Raw genomic sequence first — 24,759 nt, 5'->3', positions numbered from 1 at the left:
TTTAACGTGAAAGCCAGCAAGGCATCAACTTTACCTTTCCATAGTATAATATGTTGGTTTTGTAATCGAAGAATAAGATTATGAAGTTTGGCCAGTCGGCGTATAAATAAATAAATAAATGGGCGGACCTTTACAGCTGACTGCTGGGGTGAGTCGGCAGAGGGGACGGCAGAGTCACATTGATTGGTCAAACATTCTACATCGACCAATCAGCATACAACAGTGTCTAATATGCGGTAATACGATAGTATTAACCGAATGTATATCAATAAAACCAATCAGCATCCACATACCAGTGAGACCGAACAACACAGCATGCATCCGCGACTGAGCGGTGAAAGAAAATAGTGCGATCGAAATCTTTGAACCGTTTGTAAAAATTTAGACGTGAAAGCCAGCGAGGTATTAACTTTACTGTACGGTAGTATAATAAGTCGGCTTTTAGACCATACGAATAAGATTATGAAGTTTGGCCAGTCCGCGTTCAAATGGGCGGACCTTTGTATTTGACTGCTGGGGTGAGTCGGTTGCAGTTTTGAATGACTTGCTTAATCGAAATGGCTTGAACGTTTTCGCTTATTGCCATTGTAAAAGTCAATTAAGCACCCTAACAGGCTAGAAGAGGAGTTTGCAAGCGGGTTTACATTCATATGAACGTCAATATGCAAGAAATTTACGAGTTTGCTTAGAGTTTGACTGCAGTATTTTAGTCAGCCGTAGAGTGTCTCTTTTGAACCGTGCCGACTATGGTTGAAGTGGCCTTGACCATAACTGCAGTACGTCAGTCAACCGTAAAGCGTCTCTTTTAAACCACCAGGGAGTGGGTCGGGCTTGCTGCTTTGTGTGAAACAAGGCTCCCAGTGTAAGAAAAATAGTTTTATGACTGCTTCAAAACATTTTTGCAGTAAGATAGCTTGGCGCTACTCTTGATTTGTTAACTGTAACGTTAACTTAATTTTAGCTGCTTTAACTGTCACTAGTCAACAGCTAAAATTTCATCATCGCTAATATTTAATCACTAATGTTTAAGCCAGTAATGTTTGTTTTCACCGTTGAAATCAAGTGACGTCGGACCTGCTCCATTTTTCCCCAACGGCTATATTTTCCTGCCGCTATATTATAGTGATTTACAGTAGTATTTTGAGACCCATTCAATTTCATTTATTTCATTATATTCTATCTATCCAGGGACAATATATCGTCAAAAGGGCGGTTTTCAATGAGCCCTGCGCGCGTGTATACATAAACAAAACAAACTGAAGTAACAAAATGTAATACAAAGCTTAAGGTACAACAAACTTAGGTACAATAATGATAAAAAAGTTACCTAGCAAAATAATGCTCTTCAAGATCATACAACAAACTAATGACTTATCTAAAACAATGAGAATAACTGTAACAAAGTAAGTAAATAAAGTAGATATGGAATTTGCATATCAATGATCATCAATGATTCTAAAAACAAAATGAACAATATTGCACTTCGAATTCGATTGAAGATGAAGTGTACTGGATCAGAGTTGAACTGTAATTTCCAAAACAAAATATTGGACTTACCCAAATTTTCGACTGACAAACAGTCTTTGTCATAAACTTTGATGCGAAATGACTTCTACCAACACAGATCGACTTGATGTATTTCGCATGCATGCACATGCTCCAATTATCATTGACCCAAGGTAGGAAGGACTACAGTAAGTTGGTAAGGAGAAATTGGCTGTAACTTGTAATGCAAGAAAATTCCAATCTCCATTTGAAGTTCTGTTGAATGATTTCTTCATGCCACCTGTCACCCCTACAACTCATAATGGTATTGCCCAGGTGAAATGTCAACAAACGGCACGTGGTCTGCCACGTGACCAATATGTAAATGTCTTCCGCCAACTGAACTGAACTTTATCACTTCCTGGTTGTGTAGTGGGGATCATGTTTCACTCTGATCGGTTCGCCGAACCTTCTTTCTAACTTTCTACAAGCAAATTCTGAACTCATAAGAAGTACCTGCAGCTTTACTATCAAACAAGAACCATGGCGAGATTCGAAGAGAGCTTTTGGGTAAGTGACAACTTTCACGAATTCTTCAATAATATTTTGGTTTCCGGTTGGACACACAACGATGCACCAAACGTGTGGCTTCTTTTCCACTTCTCAAAGTTTTGCAAGTTTTTGTAGAGGATCTGTACTTGCAGAACTTCCACAATTAACTGAAATTGACGTACCAGAGTCTTAACATAATTGGCAGGCACCTAGTGATCAGGATATTGTATAAATTTTAACAAGGTGGATCTGACAACCAAAGCTTTGCTCAGGGTCTTTACCCTACAGTAGATTCTTGTGTAAAGTTATTCCACTGTTTGTTTTTCTATCGTTGAGTGTTGCCTTGAGCCTGGAATTTTATACAAACAGACTTTGGCCTTGATAATATCAAAAGAATCCTCATTTTGATTCTCCAGTTTTACAGGATATCAGTCAGTCATGAAAACCAGGGCGTCTGGGTTTGATCAATTATTTGATAACTGGGCTCTCAAAAATGGATTCTTTGTTTAGGCTTAACTAAGTTGGCTATACGCCAGATCTAGATTAAGGAAAAATCAGAAAGAGGTGACTGAATTGAGCTTACGGAGTTACTCTAAGATCAGACATCTGATTGCTAAATGTAGTCAAATGTTGGTTACAATCCAAGAAAGATCCAACCAGATAAGTAAGTTCTAGACTGCCTAAGGTCACCAGTTGTAATGTTTGGCTGTCTACCAAATCTTGAAAGATTTAGATCTGAGTGGGAGCAGTGGAAGAAAGGAAATGAGTTTCATTTTCTGGGGACTTGGAAGTGAACAGGATATACTTGATTAACCTTTAATAGCACACTGAAGTAGCCATATGGCAGCACCCAATTCCCTATTGCTGGTTACAGTGTTAGGCAGCAGGGAGGAGGTTAAGAAACTGTTAACTTAAGGCTTAGATATGTTAACTAAGTTAGTGTTGTAATCACCATAATGAAACCTCCGCCTCCACATGATACTGAAAGAGGAACGACTCTCCAAGCAGAGGAGGGGTTTCGGCTGGTTTTTGACGTGTTTTTAGGCATTTTTGTCAGGCTTTCTACGTTGTCATATCTTTTTGTATAGCCAACCCACCCAAAAAAAAGATGACAAAGTGGAAAGCCCGCCAAAAACGCCAAAAAACACGTCAAAAACCAGCCGAAACCCCTCCTCTGCTTGGAGAGCAAGAGGAACTACATTGGATTGCGGAAAAAGCTGGCCCTGTCTACCTGGCCTGTCTTAACCCTGGCTGCCTACCTTTCTTGGACCCCATGGGTATGCATGGGGGTTTGGGCTTTAATGGAATGTCCTTGAGGAAAAACTGGGTCAAGGCAATTCCAGATATGTGAGCTGGATGGAAGACAATGCCTATTGGGTGACATGTCAGTGTCAAAAGCACTTGAGGGTTACGTCATGCATTTTACATTAGATTCTTTGATGCACATATTGACTTAATACAAAACTTGGTCACCTCACTGCGAATAACATGAAATAAAGAATAGCTTTCTAGCCTAATTCACAGACAGAGCTTGGAAGCAAAAAGTTTGAGCCAGTGGTTACTACGGAGAATGGCACCCAGGCTAATAGCTTTCCCAACGAATTACAGAAAAATATTAGAATAGCTAAAAGTGAAAGTAAAAGGGTGCATTATTTAAAAATACCACAACCCTTACTAAGTCATTGTGCAAAGTGTACTTGATGTACCATTATCAATAATTTCCAACCAAGGTTATGCCAGAACAGTAAAAAGGGTACGGATGACACCCATAGAAATAGTACGGTTGGCGCAATGGGAGTGAAAGGAAAGGAAAGTGATCTCAAACCAGTTTAGCTCAAATGAACTCAATGAACAGATGAGCTAATCTTCCACTGGTTGTGAGTGACAGATGCTATGTGTTTACAGCTTCATTGAGGGTAAATTCCCCTAGTTCTTTTCGACAAGAACAATGAACAGTGGACCACGGCTTAATGTCCCACCCTAGGGACTGCGATCCTTTTTGGTAGCATGCATGTCAGGTGAGCGACACAGCCAAGATCAAACCCGGGGCTTCTAGTTCCAGAGGCCAGATCGCTAACCACTGGACAAGCTGCCTTAAAGTGCCCTACAGAAAGGCCATGTGGGCCTGCAGAGTTTTGCCTGGAGCAGTTCCTGTTGCCATCCTTGGTTGGATGCACTGCAGGAAGAAGTCTTATCTGCAAGGAAACAGAGGGAACATTTTCAGGCACTGTGAGCTCCAAGACATATCAGATCAGAGCTTTTTTTAGCCTTCTGGGTCCATGGAATATGACCTATATAATGATCAGAAGCGTGTGACAGACCACTACAGCACCTGGGCAAGTCGGACACACTCAAGTTTTGCAAATAATGTCAGTCTGAGAATGAAACAAACAATAGATTTACAGTGAAACCTGCCCAAGGCGACCACCCGCGGGACCAAGGAAAAGCGGTCACGTTGGACAGGTGGTTGCCATGGGCAGGCAGCTTAATGCTTGTATACCTATGGGGAAAATTTTCGGGACCGAAAAAAAAATGGTCGCCGTGGCCTGTGGGTCGCGTTGAAAAGGTGGTCGCCTAGGCAGGTTTGACTGTATCCAGAAATCATTGTCTCCAAAACCCAAATATCATACTGTATCAGGGCTGTCTCCAGCTTCAAATTTGTTCTGACCCACACACTGTATCATGGCAGCCCAGATTGTTAATTTTCATTGGTAAATCTGTCACTTTAAACAGACAAAGATACAACATCAATTTCATGTCATGATGTTCAGATTTTTTAGTTGGATGGGATGAGATTTTTGTCCGTCCCTACAAGTAAATATCCAGAGGGATAGGTCTTGGATAGCCTGGATGCCAGCCTATTTCTACCGGGGCTCCTACATTCGCTACCCTAAAATCCTATTTCTACCCGGGCTCCTACATTCGCTACCCTAAAATCCTATTTCTACCCGGGCTCCTACATTCGCTACCCTAAAATCCTATTTCTACCGGGGCTCCTACATTCGCTACCCTAAAATCCTATTTCTACCCGGGCTCCTACATTCGCTACCCTAAAATCCTATTTCTACCCGGGCTCCTACATTCGCTACCCTAAAATCCTATTTCTACCGGGGCCCCTACATTCGCTACCCTAAAATCCTATTTCTACCCGGGCTCCTACATTCGCTACCCTAAAATCCTATTTCTACTGGGGCCCCTACATTTGCTACCCTAAAATCCTATTTCTACCGGGGCTCCTACATTCGCTACCCTAAAATCCTATTTCTACCGGGGCCCCTACATTCGCTACCCTAAAATCCTATTTCTACCGGGGCTCCTACATTCGCTACCCTAAAATCCTATTTCTACAGGCGTCCCTACATTCGCTACCCTAAAATCCTATTTCTACTGGGGCTCCTACATTCGCTACCCTAAAATCCTATTTCTACTGAGGCTCCTACATTTGCTACCCTAAAATCCTATTTCTACCGGGGCTCCTACATTCGCTACCCTAAAATCCTATTTCTACCCGGGCTCCTACATTCGCTACCCTAAAATCCTATTTCTACCCGGGCTCCTACATTCGCTACCCTAAAATCCTATTTCTACCGGGGCTCCTACATTCGCTACCCTAAAATCCTATTTCTACCCGGGCTCCTACATTCGCTACCCTAAAATCCTATTTCTACCCGGGCTCCTACATTCGCTACCCTAAAATCCTATTTCTACCGGGGCCCCTACATTCGCTACCCTAAAATCCTATTTCTACCCGGGCTCCTACATTCGCTACCCTAAAATCCTATTTCTACTGGGGCCCCTACATTTGCTACCCTAAAATCCTATTTCTACCGGGGCTCCTACATTCGCTACCCTAAAATCCTATTTCTACCGGGGCCCCTACATTCGCTACCCTAAAATCCTATTTCTACCCGGGCTCCTACATTCGCTACCCTAAAATCCTATTTCTACAGGCGTCCCTACATTCGCTACCCTAAAATCCTATTTCTACTGGGGCTCCTACATTCGCTACCCTAAAATCCTATTTCTACTGAGGCTCCTACATTCGCTACCCTAAAATCCTATTTCTACCGGGGCCCCTACATTCGCTACCCTAAAATCCTATTTCTACCCGGGCTCCTACATTCGCTACCCTAAAATCCTATTTCTACTGGGGCCCCTACATTTGCTACCCTAAAATCCTATTTCTACCGGGGCTCCTACATTCGCTACCCTAAAATCCTATTTCTACCGGGGCCCCTACATTCGCTACCCTAAAATCCTATTTCTACCGGGGCTCCTACATTCGCTACCCTAAAATCCTATTTCTACAGGCGTCCCTACATTCGCTACCCTAAAATCCTATTTCTACTGGGGCTCCTACATTCGCTACCCTAAAATCCTATTTCTACTGAGGCTCCTACATTTGCTACCCTAAAATCCTATTTCTACCGGGGCCCCTACATTCGCTACCCTAAAATCCTATTTCTACCGGGGCTCCTACATTCGCTACCCTAAAATCCTATTTCTACAGGCGTCCCTACATTCGCTACCCTAAAATCCTATTTCTACTGGGGCTCCTACATTCGCTACCCTAAAATCCTATTTCTACTGAGGCTCCTACATTTGCTACCCTAAAATCCTATTTCTACCGGGGCTCCTACATTCACTACCCTAAATAAATTTTTGGGTAGTGAATGTAGGAGCCCCGGTAGAAAAAGGATGCATTTACATAGGAAAATTTTAATTTATGACAAGTGAGTACGTATACACAGTCATGTAAAAACATAAACATGTAGGTTCCAAAGTCCAGAGATATTTATTATTCATAACCAAATAACTGGACATGTCCAGTAAATCTAACATGATTAATGATGGTAATTAGCCAATTTTAATGCAGTAGATCTCCAAGCACAAATTGTTGGAAAAAGTAATAGTATGCATAATTTGATGTTTTCAAATTCTATATAAAAACAGAACAGTCAAAACATTTAACATCTGCTGGGAGATTTATGATATGCACTTAGTGTTATTGCCTATCAGATCTCATACCTAGCAACACTTGGGTTGTAGGTCGCTAAGCAACAGAGGCCAAAGGTTACATCGAATAGGCCAACATTGCGAAGAGTTGTAGAGATCATTTTAGAAAGGAAGGAAAGGTCTTTTGCACCATGACAAACCATTCTAATTAATAGTACCATCTTAAGTTAGCCTTATGATAGCACTTTAGCTAATGCTAGTAATAGGAGTGTTACTGACAATCATGAGGGGAGGGGGGTCCTTTGAATTGTTGTAATTGTTTCTTGTAACCGTATATTACAGCCTTTAGTCAACAATAGTAAGTGTATTGCAAATTCCTGCCCGAAGGCTAATTGCAAATAACATACATAAAAGAACAGGGTACAAAATAGGTATAAAGGCGGCTAAACTAGATTATACAAACATAATTGTCTATAACACATGTACACATGTAGTGTCTATAACTAGTTTAAGGTGGCCGTGGGTGATCACGATTATACATGTTCAGGCACAGTGCCTAGATTATAGCCTGGGTACCATCCTCATTAGGTTAAACTATGATCTCACTCCCATACGTACTGACATAACTGCTCATGTGTGACTATAGAGGCTTGAGCCTAATCTAACAGGGAAGCTCCCTGGGTTGCCCAAAGTACGGCTTTCAAACTGATACAACAAACTGACTTTTGTGTGTTATTTTCTGTATTTGAGCAAAATGCACCTTATTCTGTGCACCTTGTAGGGCCTAATACATAACAGTTTAAAGATTCTAGTCATGGCTTGAAAATATTAGTAGCTTTACCTGTTTTTCTCGTCAGGTTTAATATCAAGGTTGTGGGAGACATTTGCTTAGCATTAGGAAATATCTATCTCACCAGAAATTGACAGTCATAATACCATTCTCACCATGAGTTTTTGGCGACGCCTCAGGGGCAAGCCTAATGGTATAGTATTGTGTGCAGTTTGCAATAATTCCAGAAATTGCATAGGAATTTGTCCACAGGCATTTGTAGGCAGTTACAGTGTCATAGACATATTACATTAACCCATCACCCACGACAGCAACCGTCGCCATGGCAATGTCTGTTTTTCTATTGCCAATCTTGTTCCATTTTGACCTACAGGGTACGGAGTTCTGCAGTACACAGGGGTTTGAGACACTGCTGGCTCGTATGAAGGAGGGATCAAATATGTGTAAGGAGCTGGAAGACTTCCTTAAGCACAGGTACAGATAAACCTTTAAGAATGAATATCAAGCCCTGGTAATAAATTCAGTTGAAAGACATTAGGCATACCTGAATACTGTAAACGCATTTAAGTTCGCATGGTTTTTATTTCGCGCTTAGGGCGAAAATGGAGTGTTCGCGGTGGTTTTAAGATCGCGGCAGTGCTATAGTTACAAACTGCTACAGTACTGGACAAAAATGTTCACGGTGGTTTTAAGTTTGCGGTGAAACGGTCACCACATAAACTGCAAACATAAAACCACCGAGAACATTTCTGCATTTACAGTATTTTGACTGTGCAACTCCAGTCTTTTCCAAGGAATGAATGAATCTGCTTCAGAATCTGTACATGTCTTTTGTCACGTCACTGCACGCACAATACACATTTTACACATACACACTCTAGTTATTCTATCCCTGCAGAGCTAAAGCAGAAGAGGACTACGCCAAGACCCTGCAGAAGATAGTGAAAAGTGCCGGTGATGGGGGAGAGATTGGGTAAGCTGGTGATTGGGAAGACTCATATTTTCCAGGTTTTGAATGTCTAATCATTAAATACTGCTGCTAAATTGCTTCCTCGAGGCTCTTACCACAGGTGATTAGAGAATCTATCTAAAAACCGAAGCCCCTCGGGTACCCTTAGAAAAGGTAAGGTTCTAGAATTAGCATGAAAACTAGTGCTGCGTACCGGTACTGTGTACCGGTACTGTACCGTAAAAACTGATTAGGTACAGGTCCAAAATACCGGATCATGAAGTACTGGTACTGTACCGATATAAATTTACACCAAGTATGTGCTTATTTTGTGACTGATCTCCTGACCTCATGGCCTCATACAACACTAAACGCGACCAAAGTGATACCTTGGAACAACGTAACTAGTATGCAATAGATCATTCAGGTAGGTCGGGAGTTTTGACAGCAAGGCCAAGGGAGTTCGGCGGTGGGAAACCTAGTTGTTCTCTTTGAATAAAGATACTGAAAGTTCAGAAGAACACATGTTAATTTTTCAAGATGTTCAGGTACACCTGTACCTGTACCTGATGTTACATTTAGATACGCAGCACTAATAAAAACTCATCTGTGTTGGTGGAGAACATACTGGGAATAGACCTGTCCTTGGTGCTGATTTGCACTCACACTGTTCTTGAACTTTTGATCCAACATAAAAAGAAACAAGTCACCACATGAATTTTGTTTTATGTTCTGCATACAGAATACTAAGGAATGCATGGGACACTGTCAGAAAAGGTTGGTCATTGAATTGTCAGTTTGGGAAAAGCCAGGTAGAAGTGCTTATGGTAGAGCTTTATGAATTAAAAATGATGCTTTGACTTTTTCTTAATCCTTTATATACAGTGTGTATGAAAAAGTAGGATATGCTCCAATGCTATAAAAGCCTCCCTTGCATGCCTCTCTTATGACAATCTTGAAGATTTTGGTACATAAAGGGACTAATGGAGGAATAATGCAATAGGGTAATCTATACAGACATTTTACAGTGGTTTGTGTAAGTCTATCTGTATCTATGTCGCTGGTATAACCGCCATTCAGTGTAACACACCAGCTTCCCAGGCACGCGGCGCAGCAGCAGCTGGTTATACTACGCCAAACGACCTGTCACGTCTAACCTTCGCATATCTAACTGCATGCATTGTTTAAAGCTGTCTGATGAGGATGCTTCCACGGTACTTGGTTGCATGGAGTTCCACTCTACGATCGCTCTAGGAAAAAAAAAAGAATTTTTGAAAACATCAATCCTAGGTTGAAAAGTCTGATTCTTAGAGGCATGGCTATTTCTTCTCCTTTTCTGAGCTGGTCGCTGGATCTATAATCACCATCCTCTTGTGTATCTAACAGAGACAGAGCATTTAGCAAACGTGCACATGACGATGTCCCAGAGTCTGACAAAGGAGGCAGAGGACATCAGGGGGTTCAGGAAACTACAGGAGCAGAGCAGGAAGGAGGTGAGGAGTGAGTGAGTGAGTGAGTGAGTGAGTGAGTGAGTGAGTGAGTGAGTGAGTGAGTGAGTGAGTGAGTGAGTGAGTGAGTGAGTGGGTCTGGGTGGGTGGGTTTGGGTGGGTGGGTGTGTGAGTGAGTGAGTGTGTGTGTGTGAGAGAGTGTGTGTGTGTGAGTGAGTGAGTGAGTGAGTGAGTGAGTGAGTGAGTGAGTGAGTGAGTGAGTGAGTGAGTGAGTGAGAGTGAGTGAGCAAGCGAGCGAGCGAGCAAGCAAAACGAGAGAGTGAATGAGTAAGTGAGTGAGTGAGAGTGAATGAGTGAGTGAGTGAGTGAGTGAGTGAGTGGATTATGGATGGATGGAAGGATGGAAGGACAGAATGAATGATACAAATTCCAATATCATAAAGAACAGGAAATTGGAAATTGACTTAATCATGTTTCCTCCAACAGACTGAAGAAGACAACATGAAGTACACCAGATTGAAAAGGGATCTTTACAAGAAGACCATGGATGTAAGAATTTCTGTATTTTATTGAAAACTTACAGACCAAAGATTCTTGTAAATTCATGGAAATGTATGCGCCATTTCCGCATCTCTGTATTTTATTGAAAACTTACACACCTATAGAGTGGTACAATTTAAACATTGCTACTGGACAAAATACGATAAAAATCGGACGTTTCGGGCGTCCATCTGACTGCCCTTTTTCAACGAGAAGAATGAAGTTTACCTACAAATGCGTCAAGAATGTTCGTATTTAAAGTTCTAAATAAACAAAAGGTAACGACTAAAGCGTTCTAAAAAATGTTCTAAAAAATAAATGGTAACGGATAAGATGTTCGTTCTACAATACAAGATATGCCAAAGCGGCTTGAAAAGACATTGAATTACACAAATAGACCTATAATAGATACATCAAATACGTTGTAAAGCACTGTTCCAAGTACTAGAAAGTTCAATCTGTAGGCCTCCTTTCTGGTTCAGTTACCTATAATTCTTGTAAATTCATAAAACTGTAAAAGTCGATTCCAAACAGAGTTTTGTGTTCACTTCTCTACAGTCTAAGAAGTCTTACGAGCAGAAGTGTCGGGAAGCGGATGCTGCGGAGAATGCCTACAGCACCTCCAGGGTAACTGCACAGCAGAAAGAGATTGATAAGGTGGAGGAAATAACACATCACTTACTATAAATCGTGTTAAGTTCACGGGGATGTGATTTTGGAGTACGAAGGGGAAAAGTAGCCTCCATAGCAGGCTCTATGGGTCTTTTCTCTTTGGCAGCTGGCTGCACAAATGGCCCAGTACAACAGGAAGTTATCGGCAAAAAGTGAATTTTAAGCCACAAAAAAAGGCCCATATAGCCTGCTATGGAGGTTACCTGCTCTTTCTAAATTAACTTTGTATCATTTATGTATTGGGGAAATATCATGCTTGCCTAGTAACATTACTAACAGTCTATCTATAGCTGTGATTCAGTGTTCACCTAACCTGAGTGTCATCCTGTTTGGATACACCAGGCTCTGACTTCACTGTTCTGTGAAGGCAGAGCCTGGAACTTAACAGGATGACACTCAAGCTAATGTTCACCATAGAATGATATCAAAACGGTTGTGTTATTTAAGAAACTTTCTTTTAAAATTCCAGTTAAAAAAGAAGGCCTCGGGTGCCAGACAACAAGCAGAACAAGCAGGTATTACACTTTTGTGGAAGAAATTGATAAACATTTCTCCATCTGCATATAAAAAGCAGACATAGATAACCAAGGAACAGCATACTGATTTGTACACTCTGCATGTAGGTCTGTTTTGGTGTGAGCTTATATCTGAGGTCTTTTATGAAAAATGAGGTGTTTTTATGGAAACATTGAAATGTCTTCTTTTTTTGAAAATTTAGTTTCCGTTTCTCAACACTATTTCATCTGACTACATTTTGTAGAACTGTTACCAAATTGTTCATAACAGGTATTACACTTTTGTGGATGAAACTGATAAACATCCCCCATCTGTATTTATTTAAGGACAGACAGACAGACAGACAGACAGACAGACAACCAAGCAACAACATGATAATGATTTGCACACTTAACATTGGATGTCTGCTTTGACATGTTTAAGGTCTTTTTATGGAAGATATGAAGCTTTTGAATGCAATACCTGTTTTCCAGCAATATTGTGTCTTATTACATTCACATGAACTGTTTTGTTACCAAATTGTTCATAACATTTTCGACTATTACAGACACGGCTTACAAGAGCTGTGTGGAGGGGCTGGAGCAGTCCAGGGTATCCTGGGAGAAGTGCCACGCCCACTCCTGTCAGGTGAACATAAAGCTACACACACAACTATTATAAACAGTTGGTAATTCTAGTGAGTTGGGGAAGTAGTTCACTGCATTCAATCTTAACGGTGGGAACAAACATCACTGTTCCAAGTGTTGGTGATCAAATATTTGCGATGATGAAATTTTGATGGTTGACTAGTGACTTTTAAAGTAGTTAAAATCAAGAATAACATATAATACCAGTAATAAAGACTGGTTTTCCTGTCTGCATGCTGTCCTTGGTACTGAAAGGTCTTCCCTATGCACTTAGCTTTTATTCTTATTGTCAGCAGTACTTGTTTCAGCTTTATATCTAATAGTATTCAAAGTTACACATGACAATCTTAACTTTATCACATAGTTTCATCATAGTATTAGGGTTGAACGATAACGTTATACCGTAATTTTTGTTAGCATTCTGTTCTGTATATTCTATTTTTATATTGTGTTCTACAGGTATGTGTCAAGTAGCCTGATAAATGTGTTATAATTCATGTCGTCTCTGCAGGTTTTCCAGAAAATGGAGGAGGAGCGAATCATGTTCCTCAGGGATAAGCTCTGGGTCCACTCCAACCTAGGCTCCATGACCTGTGTGCAAAATGATGAGGTCAGCACAATTCGTGTACATGTATAGAAGTTTGTGCCTTGTGAAAGTTCTCTTTTTTTTTCTCTTTATTGGTTTTTCAAAAGGAAATTAAACATTCAAATGATATACATAAGCTGGACATACATGGGTCACAACAAAAACTAAATAAAAAAACAGGACATTGTGTACAGAAGTAGTAACCACTCACAGAAACAAACAATAGCCTCCCTTAAAATATCAAGTATCATTTGCCACCAATCAACATTGTTTATGAAGTATCAGATGAATATCAGTATAAGTATCAGTACGATAAATGTTTTTTGTGAAAGTTTATTTCAAAAAGCAGAAGTCTCATTTGTTGATACTGCAGAACTTTTGACTTGCATTCAAAATTAGATTTCTTTGATTTGAGAGTTCTTGACAATAGTGTTCAATATTTATCGACATACAGAAAAGAAGAATTATGCTGACATCAGTGTTTTTCAATTATAGCATTATGAGGACATGAGAAAAGCTTTGGAGCACTGTGATGAGTATAAGGACATCAATCTCTTTGTGAACACCAAGAAGACTGGAACACAACGGCCAGGTAAGGTAGCATCATGCACATTTGAACGAACTCATTATTCTGCACCAAAGATGAAGAACAGAATATACTCTCTATGATTTATATATGGTAAGAAATGTGTAACTGATTTACTTAGCTAAGCTGGTTTATTAAAATCAACGAAGACCTGTTTATTCTTTGCACTATCGCAAAATTTGTATACTTAATGTACATAAAACAAATATCTGAAAAAATTAATAGCATTGGGTACATATGGCAATAACATTGCATTTACTTGACATCTAAGAAGGATATTGAACTAACATAGACATTTGGAAGGGTTAAAGTTGTTTAGAATATTAGATTAAAAAATAGTGGACAACACCATCCACGTACATGTGTATCTAACGTTACTGCCTAAAGTCTTGGGGTAATATGCACGTAGATAACCTATAATCAATGATATATAAACCTAAAATATATTGCCCCCCACCTTCCAGCCCCTGTGGTGTATGAGTCTTACTACCCAGATGGCACGAAGTCTGCGAAGAGGTTCGCAGCCAGCCCTCTTCATCGTGATCGCCCGTCTACCATGAGCAGTCGTCCACCCGAGCCACTACCACCAACAGGTTCACCCGCCTTCTCGGCCCCCAACCTTCCCACAAAGGACAAGCAAAGGACTGTATCACATGCTGGCAGATATGGAGGAGGTAATGTAGTGAAAATGTGTATATCAAAACATGAGCGGAGATTTGGACTTTAATTGCTACATCTTTACCTAAACTGTTACTATAACCGTTACAGTACATATGATGGTTGTACTTTGAAACTGTCGTCAGTTACCAGAAAAAGTGCACCAAATGTAAATGAATTCAAACTTCAAGACTGGACAAATACATGGAAAACCACCCAATGGTGTACAACTACAGGGCATTTGAAAACACACACTCAGATACCCGTGAAAGGTGTCTTATCAAATGAAGGGCAGACCAAACTGGAACTCCACAGTCCCAAAGGGAAGACTCAACTCAACTCAACTCAACTCTACTCTACTCTACTCTAGATATACTCTAGATCTATACTCTACTCTAGATCTACTCTACTCTACTCTACTCCAGATCTACTCTACTCTACTCTATTCTACTCTACTCTACTCTACTCTACTCTACTCTACTCTACTCTACTCTACTCTACTCTACTCTACTCTACTCTACTCTACTCTACTCTAGATCTATTCTACTCTACTCTACTCTACTCTACTCTACTCTACTCTACTCTACTCTACTCTACTCTACTCTACTCCACTCCACTCCACTCCACTCCACTCCACTCCACTCCACTCCACTCTACTCTACTCTACTCTACTCTACTCTACTCTACTCTAGATCTACTCTACTCTAGTCTACTCTACTCTATTCTACTCTACTCTACCCTAGATCTACTCTACTCTACTCTACTCCACTCCACTCCACCCTAGTCTACCCTAGTCTACCCTACATCTTGATAGCTGTATGTAGACTGAGGATACTGAACTGTGCAGATTAGTGACTTCACTTTGATAATGTCTTCACAATTCTCTACTTTCCTCCACAGATGAAGATGATTTTTACACAGAAGTTAGTCTGGATTTCGGCTATGGTGGAGCAGAGAGCAGTATGTACATGTAGTATACTGTACATTTAGACTTTAGTATAACATGGCTTCCATAGAGCATAGAGCAGGAGCTGTTCAGTAGTCTACATCTCCATTGGGGACCATCTCATGAATTCAAATTCTTTCATACAGAAATTTTGATACTCTTGCAGTCTTTTGAACAAGCTGTATCAAAATTTATGTAGTATGAAATAATGCCAACATCAAATTTAATGATGTCTTTCTTTGAATGCAGAATGGTAAAAATTGAATTACCTTAGAGTATACTGAGCGTTTTTTTAATGCTGGTAAAACATTCCTGTGAAAAATTCATTGAACTGATGAGATGGTTACCTTCCATTCCCCGATAGAACTACTAGTTACTAACCAGTTTCACCCGCCAACCCTCCATCCTACTCCCTGCACTTCCACCCTTCTCCAGATGGTGGCGCTTATGCTACAGTACAGGACACACGGAGATTCTCTAGCCCAAATGCCTCACCCAACTTTGGTGAAGGGGACACTGTTAAAGTTGCTTTTGACTATGATTCACAGGTGAGCTAAGCTTGGTGATGGGACTTGCTCTCTTCTGCTTCCTTTTGCTTTCTCCTTTTATATGGTGATGCTGAGATGGGTGAAGAAGAAGATGATGTCCAATACCCATGTCTACAATTATGACCTTTTTTAAACTTTAGGGTCTTGTTACCTCCATGACAAATGGAGGTATTGTTTTTTTGTCTGGCTGCCTGTTTGTCTGTTTGTATTTCCAGATATTTTTGGCCAGTATAACATAAGAAGTTCCGCCTTTGTAATTTCTGTTCTGCACAATTTTTGTTGTTGTCGTCTTTATTTTTGGTGGCCGACAGCTTTTGATGTAAGGAAGAAGTGGTGTAGGTTTGGTCCCCCTAGCAGCTTGTTATAGAACTGCAGGAGCATTTTTCCTACGATAATGACTGATATGGCAATAAAGGTCATCATTCTCTCTGTGCAACTAAGAAAAATGACAAAATCATGAGGATACGTTTTCCGCAATCCCCGATGGGGCTAAACCATGCAAAACGCACATAGAACGCACGATTCGGGTAATCAGGCGACAAGGCCGCGTTACCGTCATCGCGCACTAATACCAGGAAGTCTTTGCGGACAACCAAAACTCCAAAACCGTAAAACGCTATGAAGATCATGCTTTTCAGGAAATATCTTTGCGTCTTACTTTAGGGATTACACTACCAAAAATGTTTTTTCTTGTTTTGCTTATTTTTGGACGATTCTTGTATGGAGAAAAATATTCTCGCACGAAGAAAATCAAGAAAAGAAAATAAGAAAAACCACAAAAATGTCCATTCTTACACAAAGAACAATTTTCTTATTTTTCTTCAGGGGAGAAAGTGTTTCTGAAAGATTCTCACGCACAAGAATTTTCTAGAAGTCAAAGCAAAACTTTCTTCTTTTTTCTTAAAAATGCAAGAAAAAAATTCTTGCATATTCTTGACAAGATTCAATTCTTAAGAAATACAAGAATTGTTTGCTTATAACCAGTTCAATTCCTGAAGAAGTATAAGAAAAAAAATCTCAAAATATGAAAAATTACAACAAGAAAAATTTGCTTGCCCCATGGACAAGAACGATTTCTTCGGGTCACAGAAAAAATTTCTTCGGGTCACAGAAAAAATTTCTTCCTGGAAGATCAATTTTCTGTGTGGAAGAAAAACAAGAAAAACTTTATTTTTCATTTTTGGTAGTGTACTTGTAAGGGTGGTCACCGGAAATGCCGAACCGGAACTGTTACAGTTTTTGGTTGTAAAGAAAGAACTTTGCTATACAATCCAATTTTCCTGATTTTAGACCAGAAAAGTTTTTCTTTCTACTGAATATTTCTGATTAACGATGATGATGCTTTCTGGTAGACACATCGGCCGAGAATCCTTAAACACCCCAAATTACATGTATGTACTGTGCATCCTTAACCTACATATCAATCCATATCTCAATACATGTATTATTTTCCCTTTAGTACCAACATAATTGTTTAATATTGGTTATTGCATTGACCTTTACATGCATTTCCTCATATCCTTTTGCATTGCCATTGTACTTGCATATTGTCATATCCTGCCTAACAATGCTCTGACTTACATGTGCATGTCTATTTGTACTGCTGAAGCTAACACTAACATGTCTTTGCAGCAGAGCTTTCAATGTTGAGTGTTTGATAAGAATTGTGTACAAGGTGGATATTGCCTCCTTACATGCACATATTTCAGGTTGTGTGTTTAAGTTGAAAGTCCATTTATTTCTATCATAACATCAAGACCAATTTCTTTACCTGTTAGCGATATGAATGTATTTAGTTTTAGATGACATTCAATTAAATTCAGATGGAATATTCAGAAACCCTCTGAAGAAAGGAATTAATGAATAAATCATATGATTCTCAACCCTATCTTAGAACTGTGAATATTTTCTCTTTAAACATGAATTTGAATCAGATCTATTTTTAGTGAAAACCTTACAGACTGATAATTGGCTGGCTTGTTCAAGCCATTTGGTAACATGTCCTTTTACATAATTAATACTACAAAGTTGAAGAAAGTATTCTCCAAACTTTTTGTCTTCTCTTTGTATTGTAGAATGTAAATTTCTTGATTCTATACCAAATCGGGAATTTTCCCAATTCTTTGACAAAATCTTGTTGCTAATGAAAGCCAAAAAACTGTACCAAGTCTGTTCTAGGACTCAGATTCAGACTGTATTTTTGGCACTAAGGTCAGGACTTTTAGAATGACCAAGGTCAAATCTTATATGCATTTAGGAAAAATAAACAATCATTATCCAATCCTACCCAACAAAACTGATGTCGCCAAATGTTTTACTTCTTTATTTCAGGGTCAGCAAGAATTAACTCTGCGGAGAGGTCGCCATATTCGCGTACTCAAGAGAGAGAATGACCTGTGGTGGCAGGGCGAAATGGACGGAAAGATCGGAGTTTTCCCCTCAACTTACGTTGAACCAATATCGCTAATCTAATTCTTAGCATTCAGGTTTAGTTTATTACAATTGAAATTGAATATTGCTGAAGTGGCAAATAGACAGCCTGGCAAACCTCCGTCTCGTATCAGCCATACGGCGATATACACCATTCACCCAGACGGGAGAACTGGCGCATCCCCGTCTTGTAAGTTGTATGGCGGTATAACCCCGTCCTAGCGAAAGCACGTCGATTGATGATGATGATGAAGTGGCAAATGCAATTAAAGGCCGATGAAGTTCAGAATATCAGTGAAATGATCACATAATATTTTCAAATCAAACATTCCATTATCTTGCCAGAAGGAAATGTTGATCATTGTCAAAACTTGGAAGGGATTTAATTTTCAAATCAAACATTTCAGAATCTTGCCAGGATTACCTTTTTTTCAATAAGGTCAAAACTCAAAAAGGAATATTCCTGGGATCATCTCAGGATGTAATAATTGTCGTTTTTTCATAAAAAATAAATATCAAAGATACTTATGGTTCTAAAAGTATACAAAGGGTACTAATATGATTGTTTCTAGAATTTTATTGTTTTTTTCAATGGTATTGATTTCAATAGATCTCTTTTTTTTCGAAAGAACTTGTTGAAACAAGTAGTATGTTGCTTTTATCATCAAGTTGTTACTATTGATTCTTTTTTCTCAACATCATATGCAGATAAATCTCTTAAATATAGATCTTGGATTCATATCAATTATATGTGATTATCTTAATTCTTGCTAATGTTTATAGATACAGTCATAATTGTTACTTTATGGTGACCACTCCATGGACTTGTGTGTAGACATTTACATTTTGATAAAGGTGGATTTCAATCATGATATTTTGCAATCTGTTACCACATATATCATATCATATATTATAACATGTGGAAATTGTTTATGGGTGTCGTAGGAAAGGAATTAATACAGCAATATCAGTACTATGTGCAATTCTGGTGAAAATTACATATATTTTGCAATCATACGGTTTTCAAGCATTGTGTCTTATATAATAAAATCTGTTAGCTGAAGTGTAGGATCTTAACTGCCACTAGTCCATTCTAGTCCATATTGGTTCTTTTCAATGCTGGGCTATGATGTTGTTCTCTACTAGAAAACTGAACAGCAAACTTGCAAGGTCAGGATGGGTGGATAATTTTATGGTGAACACAAGCCACACAGCGTCTGTACCACTGCATTGGTAGGGTGATTATATCGATTGAAATGATAACTGCATAACATTTTATAAAGAGAATTCAGACTCTACAACTGGATAAGAATTCAGAGATTTTACATGTAGAACCATTTTTTCTTAGTTATTGTAACTGGTTAGCTCTGCTAGTTCATTTTAGTGACGCTGAAGAAGAGTGATGGATGTCCCTCGAAACGTCCGGAAATAAATCTCCAAAGTCTTATCCAGTTATAGAGTCTAAATTCTCTTTATATGTTTTTGCATTAAAGATGTCACTCGAAACGTCCGGAAATAAATCTCTGAATTTTTATCCAGTTGTAGAGTCTGAAGTCTCTTTATATGTTGTTTACCTGGATGTCTAACCTTCACAAAGGTGACTACATAACATTATGTAACATTACATGACCTATTTACGTGCAGAACCTCTTTACGTCCGGTTTGGCTCATGTCCACATGTCGCGGTGTATTATGCCAAAGCCTGTTCTCATGAGCAATAAAGAACATCATGAATATGATCCTTAGCCATCTCTTTAATTTTTGCACAGCAAAACATAATGGCCATGCGTTTACCACGTGAACGCCACGTGCCGCGCATGTGGAGAAATTTACAGATAAACATTGTTTTTTTTTCCTTCGCGTTAAGCAAGTGGCCGGACAGACATAGTGATTTTAATATCATTTGTCTGTAGACTACTTTGGACAGTTACTGTGCATTTTTTTCTGGTCTATGTTCTTCAAGCATAGCGCTAGAAGGGAAAAGATTCAGAAGTGGACGATAATGGGTTACTCTAGCACAATTCTTCATCATATACCTCAGTATAAATACATGCTCGCACGGCGTTAAACAGGCGGAGAAAAACTCACAGACCATGCATTTTCTTTTTGGAAGAGCTGATATTTCTGCCCATGGGTTTGAAATTTGGCTCTGTCCGCGCGGTTTTAAGATAAATACGTTTTGAATAAATCGGACGTTAATTGGTTATGTTACGTTACATTGATTTTATTTCTGTGTTTTTGCACTTAATTGTTCACACCACTGAGTACATGAGGTTTCTATAAAGGTTTTAAATTTGTTCATTTATATTGGGATTAATGTTCACAACTGAATACATTTTTTTGTCATGGTGGACATGAAATTAATACCACAGGTAAACAGGAATTGTATGATAAACAGATCTGTTACAGAAATGTATTGAAATGTGTTTTTCCTGTATTCTTTTGTTTTCTCTTGAAAACAATAGGGAACGTTTTTACTCAATAGAATCGCTACTGTATGACTTTGATATCTTAAAGTGTGCAATCTTTAGTTTAAATTTAACCAGTGGATAAGTTTTAAAAAGTTGAAAGAAGTCTTGTTATGCCCAGTTTAATATCATATTTTCTAGAAATACTATCAGAAAATGAGGATCTAATTTAGTTGCACGTCTACATTGAGTATGAAATAAGTTGATGATTTAAGACTCTGTGGAGTTAACACCGGTGAATACAAAGTAAATTCATTGTATTTCTTGACTTTGCAGAAGAAATTTCTGTTATGTGTCTCCTGGGTACAGACTATTCTACAGATTATTTTTTCTGTGGAATTATTATATCAATAAATACATCAGACGAAATTTGACATTGTAGCGCTTTTCAATCTTAACTTGCCTGTGACGTAAGACATGTAATCTTCCCTACCAGACAGTAGGTGCTTGACATTTGAAACTTATTCGAAAATCGTAATGCCTATGTAATCTTCCCTACCAGACACCTTTGTTCAATCCTCTTCAGTTGGTGTCTGGCATTTTCAGCTTTCGTAAACGTTTTTACCAGTTTAACTTCAATGTACAGAAAAAGACATTTACTTGGCGATATAGTCATTCCCACGTATACGGCATGTTGGAGAACTAGTAAGAATTTACCTACCAGCCATGATACGATAACTGGCATTATGTATGACGTCCCTACTCAACCATATACGTCAGTAGAACTGTTCAAACTACACGCAGTATCAAGCGACAAAGAAGTTTGTGCTGCACAGGTTGTTTCTGAGAAGTCTTTTTCAGTCGTTGGCACCATAACTACCAAGAAAAACAAGTTGAAAATGCAACAGCTGTTTCAAGAAATGTTTTTTTTAAACTGATGTGCGCTGAACAGGTAATCTTCTTGAGGTCTAGAAGCGATGACAAAAACAGCTCCAAGATGATTGTCATTTCGTAGAAATGTAGGATCAGGCTGCTATTTAAACGTGACTGTCTGGAAGGCCCAGGATTCAGATACATTTCTCATATAGAAGTGTTTTACCGCTTGTCTGGCACTGGAGCGAAGGACGACCCTGCGAACACGACAGACCTTTTGCTCCCAAACCAGCTCTGTGAAAGGGTGAGTACTGAGCTCCCAATACATCAAAACGATCTTTACCAAATACGACAAAAGGTTTTCACAGTTTTTATGACTTGAGTTGAAATTGTCAGTTAGAATTCCACTGGCTTTGTCATTTTGTTCAACGTACCCACTACAAAGGGAAGGGGAATTTTGGCGATGTTTTATGGTCGTGTTTTTCTGCTAGAAGGGCGTCACGCCTTCATTGTATCGCTAGCTGACATGATACTTCACAATAGGAGTCAATACCCTGAGCCATATTTCCCTGTCCTCTGTACTGAATGATATTCAGACGTATACTATTGTCCCCCTGTCCTTAGTGCTGAACGATATTCACAGTAAAACATCATCTGTGTGTGTGTGTGTGTGTGTGTGTGTGTGTGTGTGTGTGTGTGTGTGTGTGTGTGTGTGTGTGTGTGTCTGCTATGTGTAATGTGAATGAAATTTTTCTTTGCTTCGAGATTCTCACTGTTCTTTATGTCTTTAAGTAGTTGTATGGACATCAATATTGAGGTTTTGTTATGAATATGATTTTTGACGTGCTTTGTGAAATCATCGTTGTTTCGCTTTACATGGTTTTCATATTCTAGTAGTTATGATAGACAAATGTAGATAGATTGTGACACATAAATGTTACGTTTAGTATGATGAATACACTTTCTGTCAATTTTTTTTTCCATCACTATGTTCAATTCTAGACCAATGTAATTGAATTCAAATTTAACGGTCCCTTTTTGGCGACGCCTCAAGGACGGAGCTAGCTACGTAGTATTCGTTTCTTTTTTCCATTTCTTGCAGAAATCTGGCCATAATCCCGTTTGAAACGATATCATCAAAAACGGACAACCACTGGGTGCATAGTGAGCTTCAATACTGCTCACCAAAGGCAAAAGCCCAGCTGAACTAGATCGTATATTTGATTGGACATATATCGACTCGCATTTAATAATTCATAACTCACAGGAACGTCATACAAAAAAAAACACTAGACAACCGTCTCATAATATGCAGTAGTGTCTGTAGTACTAGGTGCAAGACGGGTATCACGTAACCATGGCAAAGTTTTACCTTGTCATTGTAGTGTTGGTTATTTCATTTGGAATCACATGCAATGTGTCTATCCCACGGCGCTGCATTAAGAAGACAAGAGTGGATTGTTTTGGGTTTACTGACTGGCGTCATCCTATGGAAGACCTTCCGTCGGGTATACCTAATACAACTACCTTTCTGAAGTTGACTCACAACAAGATTCGAAGAGTCCGGACCATCCCATTCCTTCCCAACGTAACCGAAGTTAATTTAGGGGTCAACGGTATACAATACGTGTGGTGGATGAATCTTCGAAATCTGCCCAACCTGCGATGGCTTTCTCTGTCGTACAACCACATCAAACACTTGGGGCTTGGTATGGTTATCCACAAGCTTCCAGAACTACGTTACGTCGACTTATCCCACAACAGGTTGTCGATGATCTCGGAAAAATCCATCGGGTTCACTACGGCTTCACAAGGAAGCATTTTTCTACAAGCCAATCCATTCTATTGCAACGAGAGGCTAGAGTGGCTGATGAATATCTCCGCCTGTATTGAGAGTTGTTTCACGGACTGTTGCCTACCTTGCTCCCTAAGCCCTGTTTTTGATAGCATGAGACAGTATGAAAAAACTTTTAAATGTAAGGGACCAGACAAATTTACTGGCTTGCCTCTACACAAAGCCTTTCAATCCACTGGCTTATCTAGTACAAGGGCCAACACGTCTCCAATGCCAACTAAAACTGGTTCAAACAATGTAGGGTACGACAAATCAGCAATGACAACTGAGACATTAAAACGTCGCTTCTTTTCTCACTCATTTGCATCTCCTAAAGACAAAAGTATTTTTGGGACTCCAATTGCAACATCTGAGACAAGAGTGGACGTTTCGTACGGGCCAAACTTGTCATCTTCTATCACCATGGTTACCAGTCCATCTAAACAGAACGCTGATGGTGACGACTCTCGGACCATTCGTTTGATTCTGCTCTTCGTCGGCAGTATAGCGGTGACCTGTCTCCTGTTGGGTCTGTTGGCGTGGTGTAAGAGCGAAGTGGAAGCGGCGTGGAAGTTACTCCGGACGAACGGGAACCCACAACCCGTCGATCAGTCTCAAACAATACATGTACATACGCTGCCCAACCCAGTGTATCAGGGAGGTACCTCCGACGTTACAGAGCCTAGTGACGTAACACAAGGTAACAATGACCAGGCCAGATGTTCTATCATACAGCCTTACGCAGAGGCTTCGCTGTCAGAGATTCAGGCGAACCCCATGTTTCAAGCGGCCGCCTCTGACGTTACAGCACCACGTCACGTAACACAAAGTAACAATGACCACAGGTGTTCTATCATACAGCCTTACGCAGAGGCTTCGCTGTCAGAGATTCAGGCGAAACCCATGTTTCAAGCGGCCGCCTCTGACGTTACAGCACCACGTCACGTAACACAAAGTAACAATGGCCAGGCCAGGTGTTCTATCATACAGCCTTACGCAGAGAGTTCGCTACTACAAATCCAGACGATGAAGGATGAGGATTGAACACAGGGATCAGATTATCCTAATGGTTTTGGGAACAGTGAGGAACACTTTGGGAGATCAAAATCTGTGCCCTTGAGAATGTTTAATTCATCTGAGAGGCTCAATGTTGGCCTGTAACATGAAGGACTGAAAATCCTGTGTGAAAGGTAGGGTTAACCACATGTTTAAGGAAAATGTTTAAGTCCTTTTGTCCGATTTATAGTGGTCTAATTTCATTGTAGACATGGTATTTGTCTGGCGTAGGATATGTGTATGCAAAGTGTTTGTTTAAAACACTAGCGGTTTGGTGATTTTTTACGATCCGTGTTGAGAA

The 24,759-nt window shown here is 39.6% G+C and overlaps 1 protein-coding gene across 4 annotated transcripts; it reads left to right on the top strand.

The window, feature by feature from the left end:
- Positions 1 to 1,863: 1,863 nt before the first annotated feature.
- On the top strand, positions 1,864 to 19,821 carry LOC136425233 (proline-serine-threonine phosphatase-interacting protein 2-like). Of its 4 annotated transcripts, none has more exons than XM_066414034.1 (14): positions 1,864 to 2,055; positions 8,157 to 8,257; positions 8,682 to 8,756; positions 9,475 to 9,509; positions 10,119 to 10,225; positions 10,667 to 10,729; positions 11,279 to 11,347; positions 11,862 to 11,907; positions 12,456 to 12,535; positions 13,046 to 13,144; positions 13,616 to 13,712; positions 14,171 to 14,380; positions 15,745 to 15,857; positions 18,189 to 19,821. In XM_066414034.1, exons 1-14 carry the CDS (start codon positions 2,029 to 2,031, stop codon positions 18,327 to 18,329), a joined length of 1,263 nt encoding a protein of 420 aa, XP_066270131.1. In that variant the 5' UTR covers positions 1,864 to 2,028; the 3' UTR covers positions 18,330 to 19,821. The 4 variants fall into 4 exon arrangements, with proteins under 4 accessions (XP_066270131.1, XP_066270130.1, XP_066270132.1 ...); XM_066414033.1 differs by having other exon boundaries at positions 11,279 to 11,377; XM_066414035.1 differs by lacking the exon at positions 15,745 to 15,857 and adding an exon at positions 15,264 to 15,323 and having other exon boundaries at positions 11,279 to 11,377.
- Positions 19,822 to 24,759: the final 4,938 nt, after the last annotated feature.

The sequence above is a fragment of the Branchiostoma lanceolatum genome, chromosome 19, assembly GCF_035083965.1.
Source record: "Branchiostoma lanceolatum isolate klBraLanc5 chromosome 19, klBraLanc5.hap2, whole genome shotgun sequence".
NCBI classification, from domain to species: Eukaryota; Metazoa; Chordata; class Leptocardii; order Amphioxiformes; family Branchiostomatidae; genus Branchiostoma; species Branchiostoma lanceolatum.
This window is presented reverse-complemented; position numbering and strand designations above follow the sequence as displayed.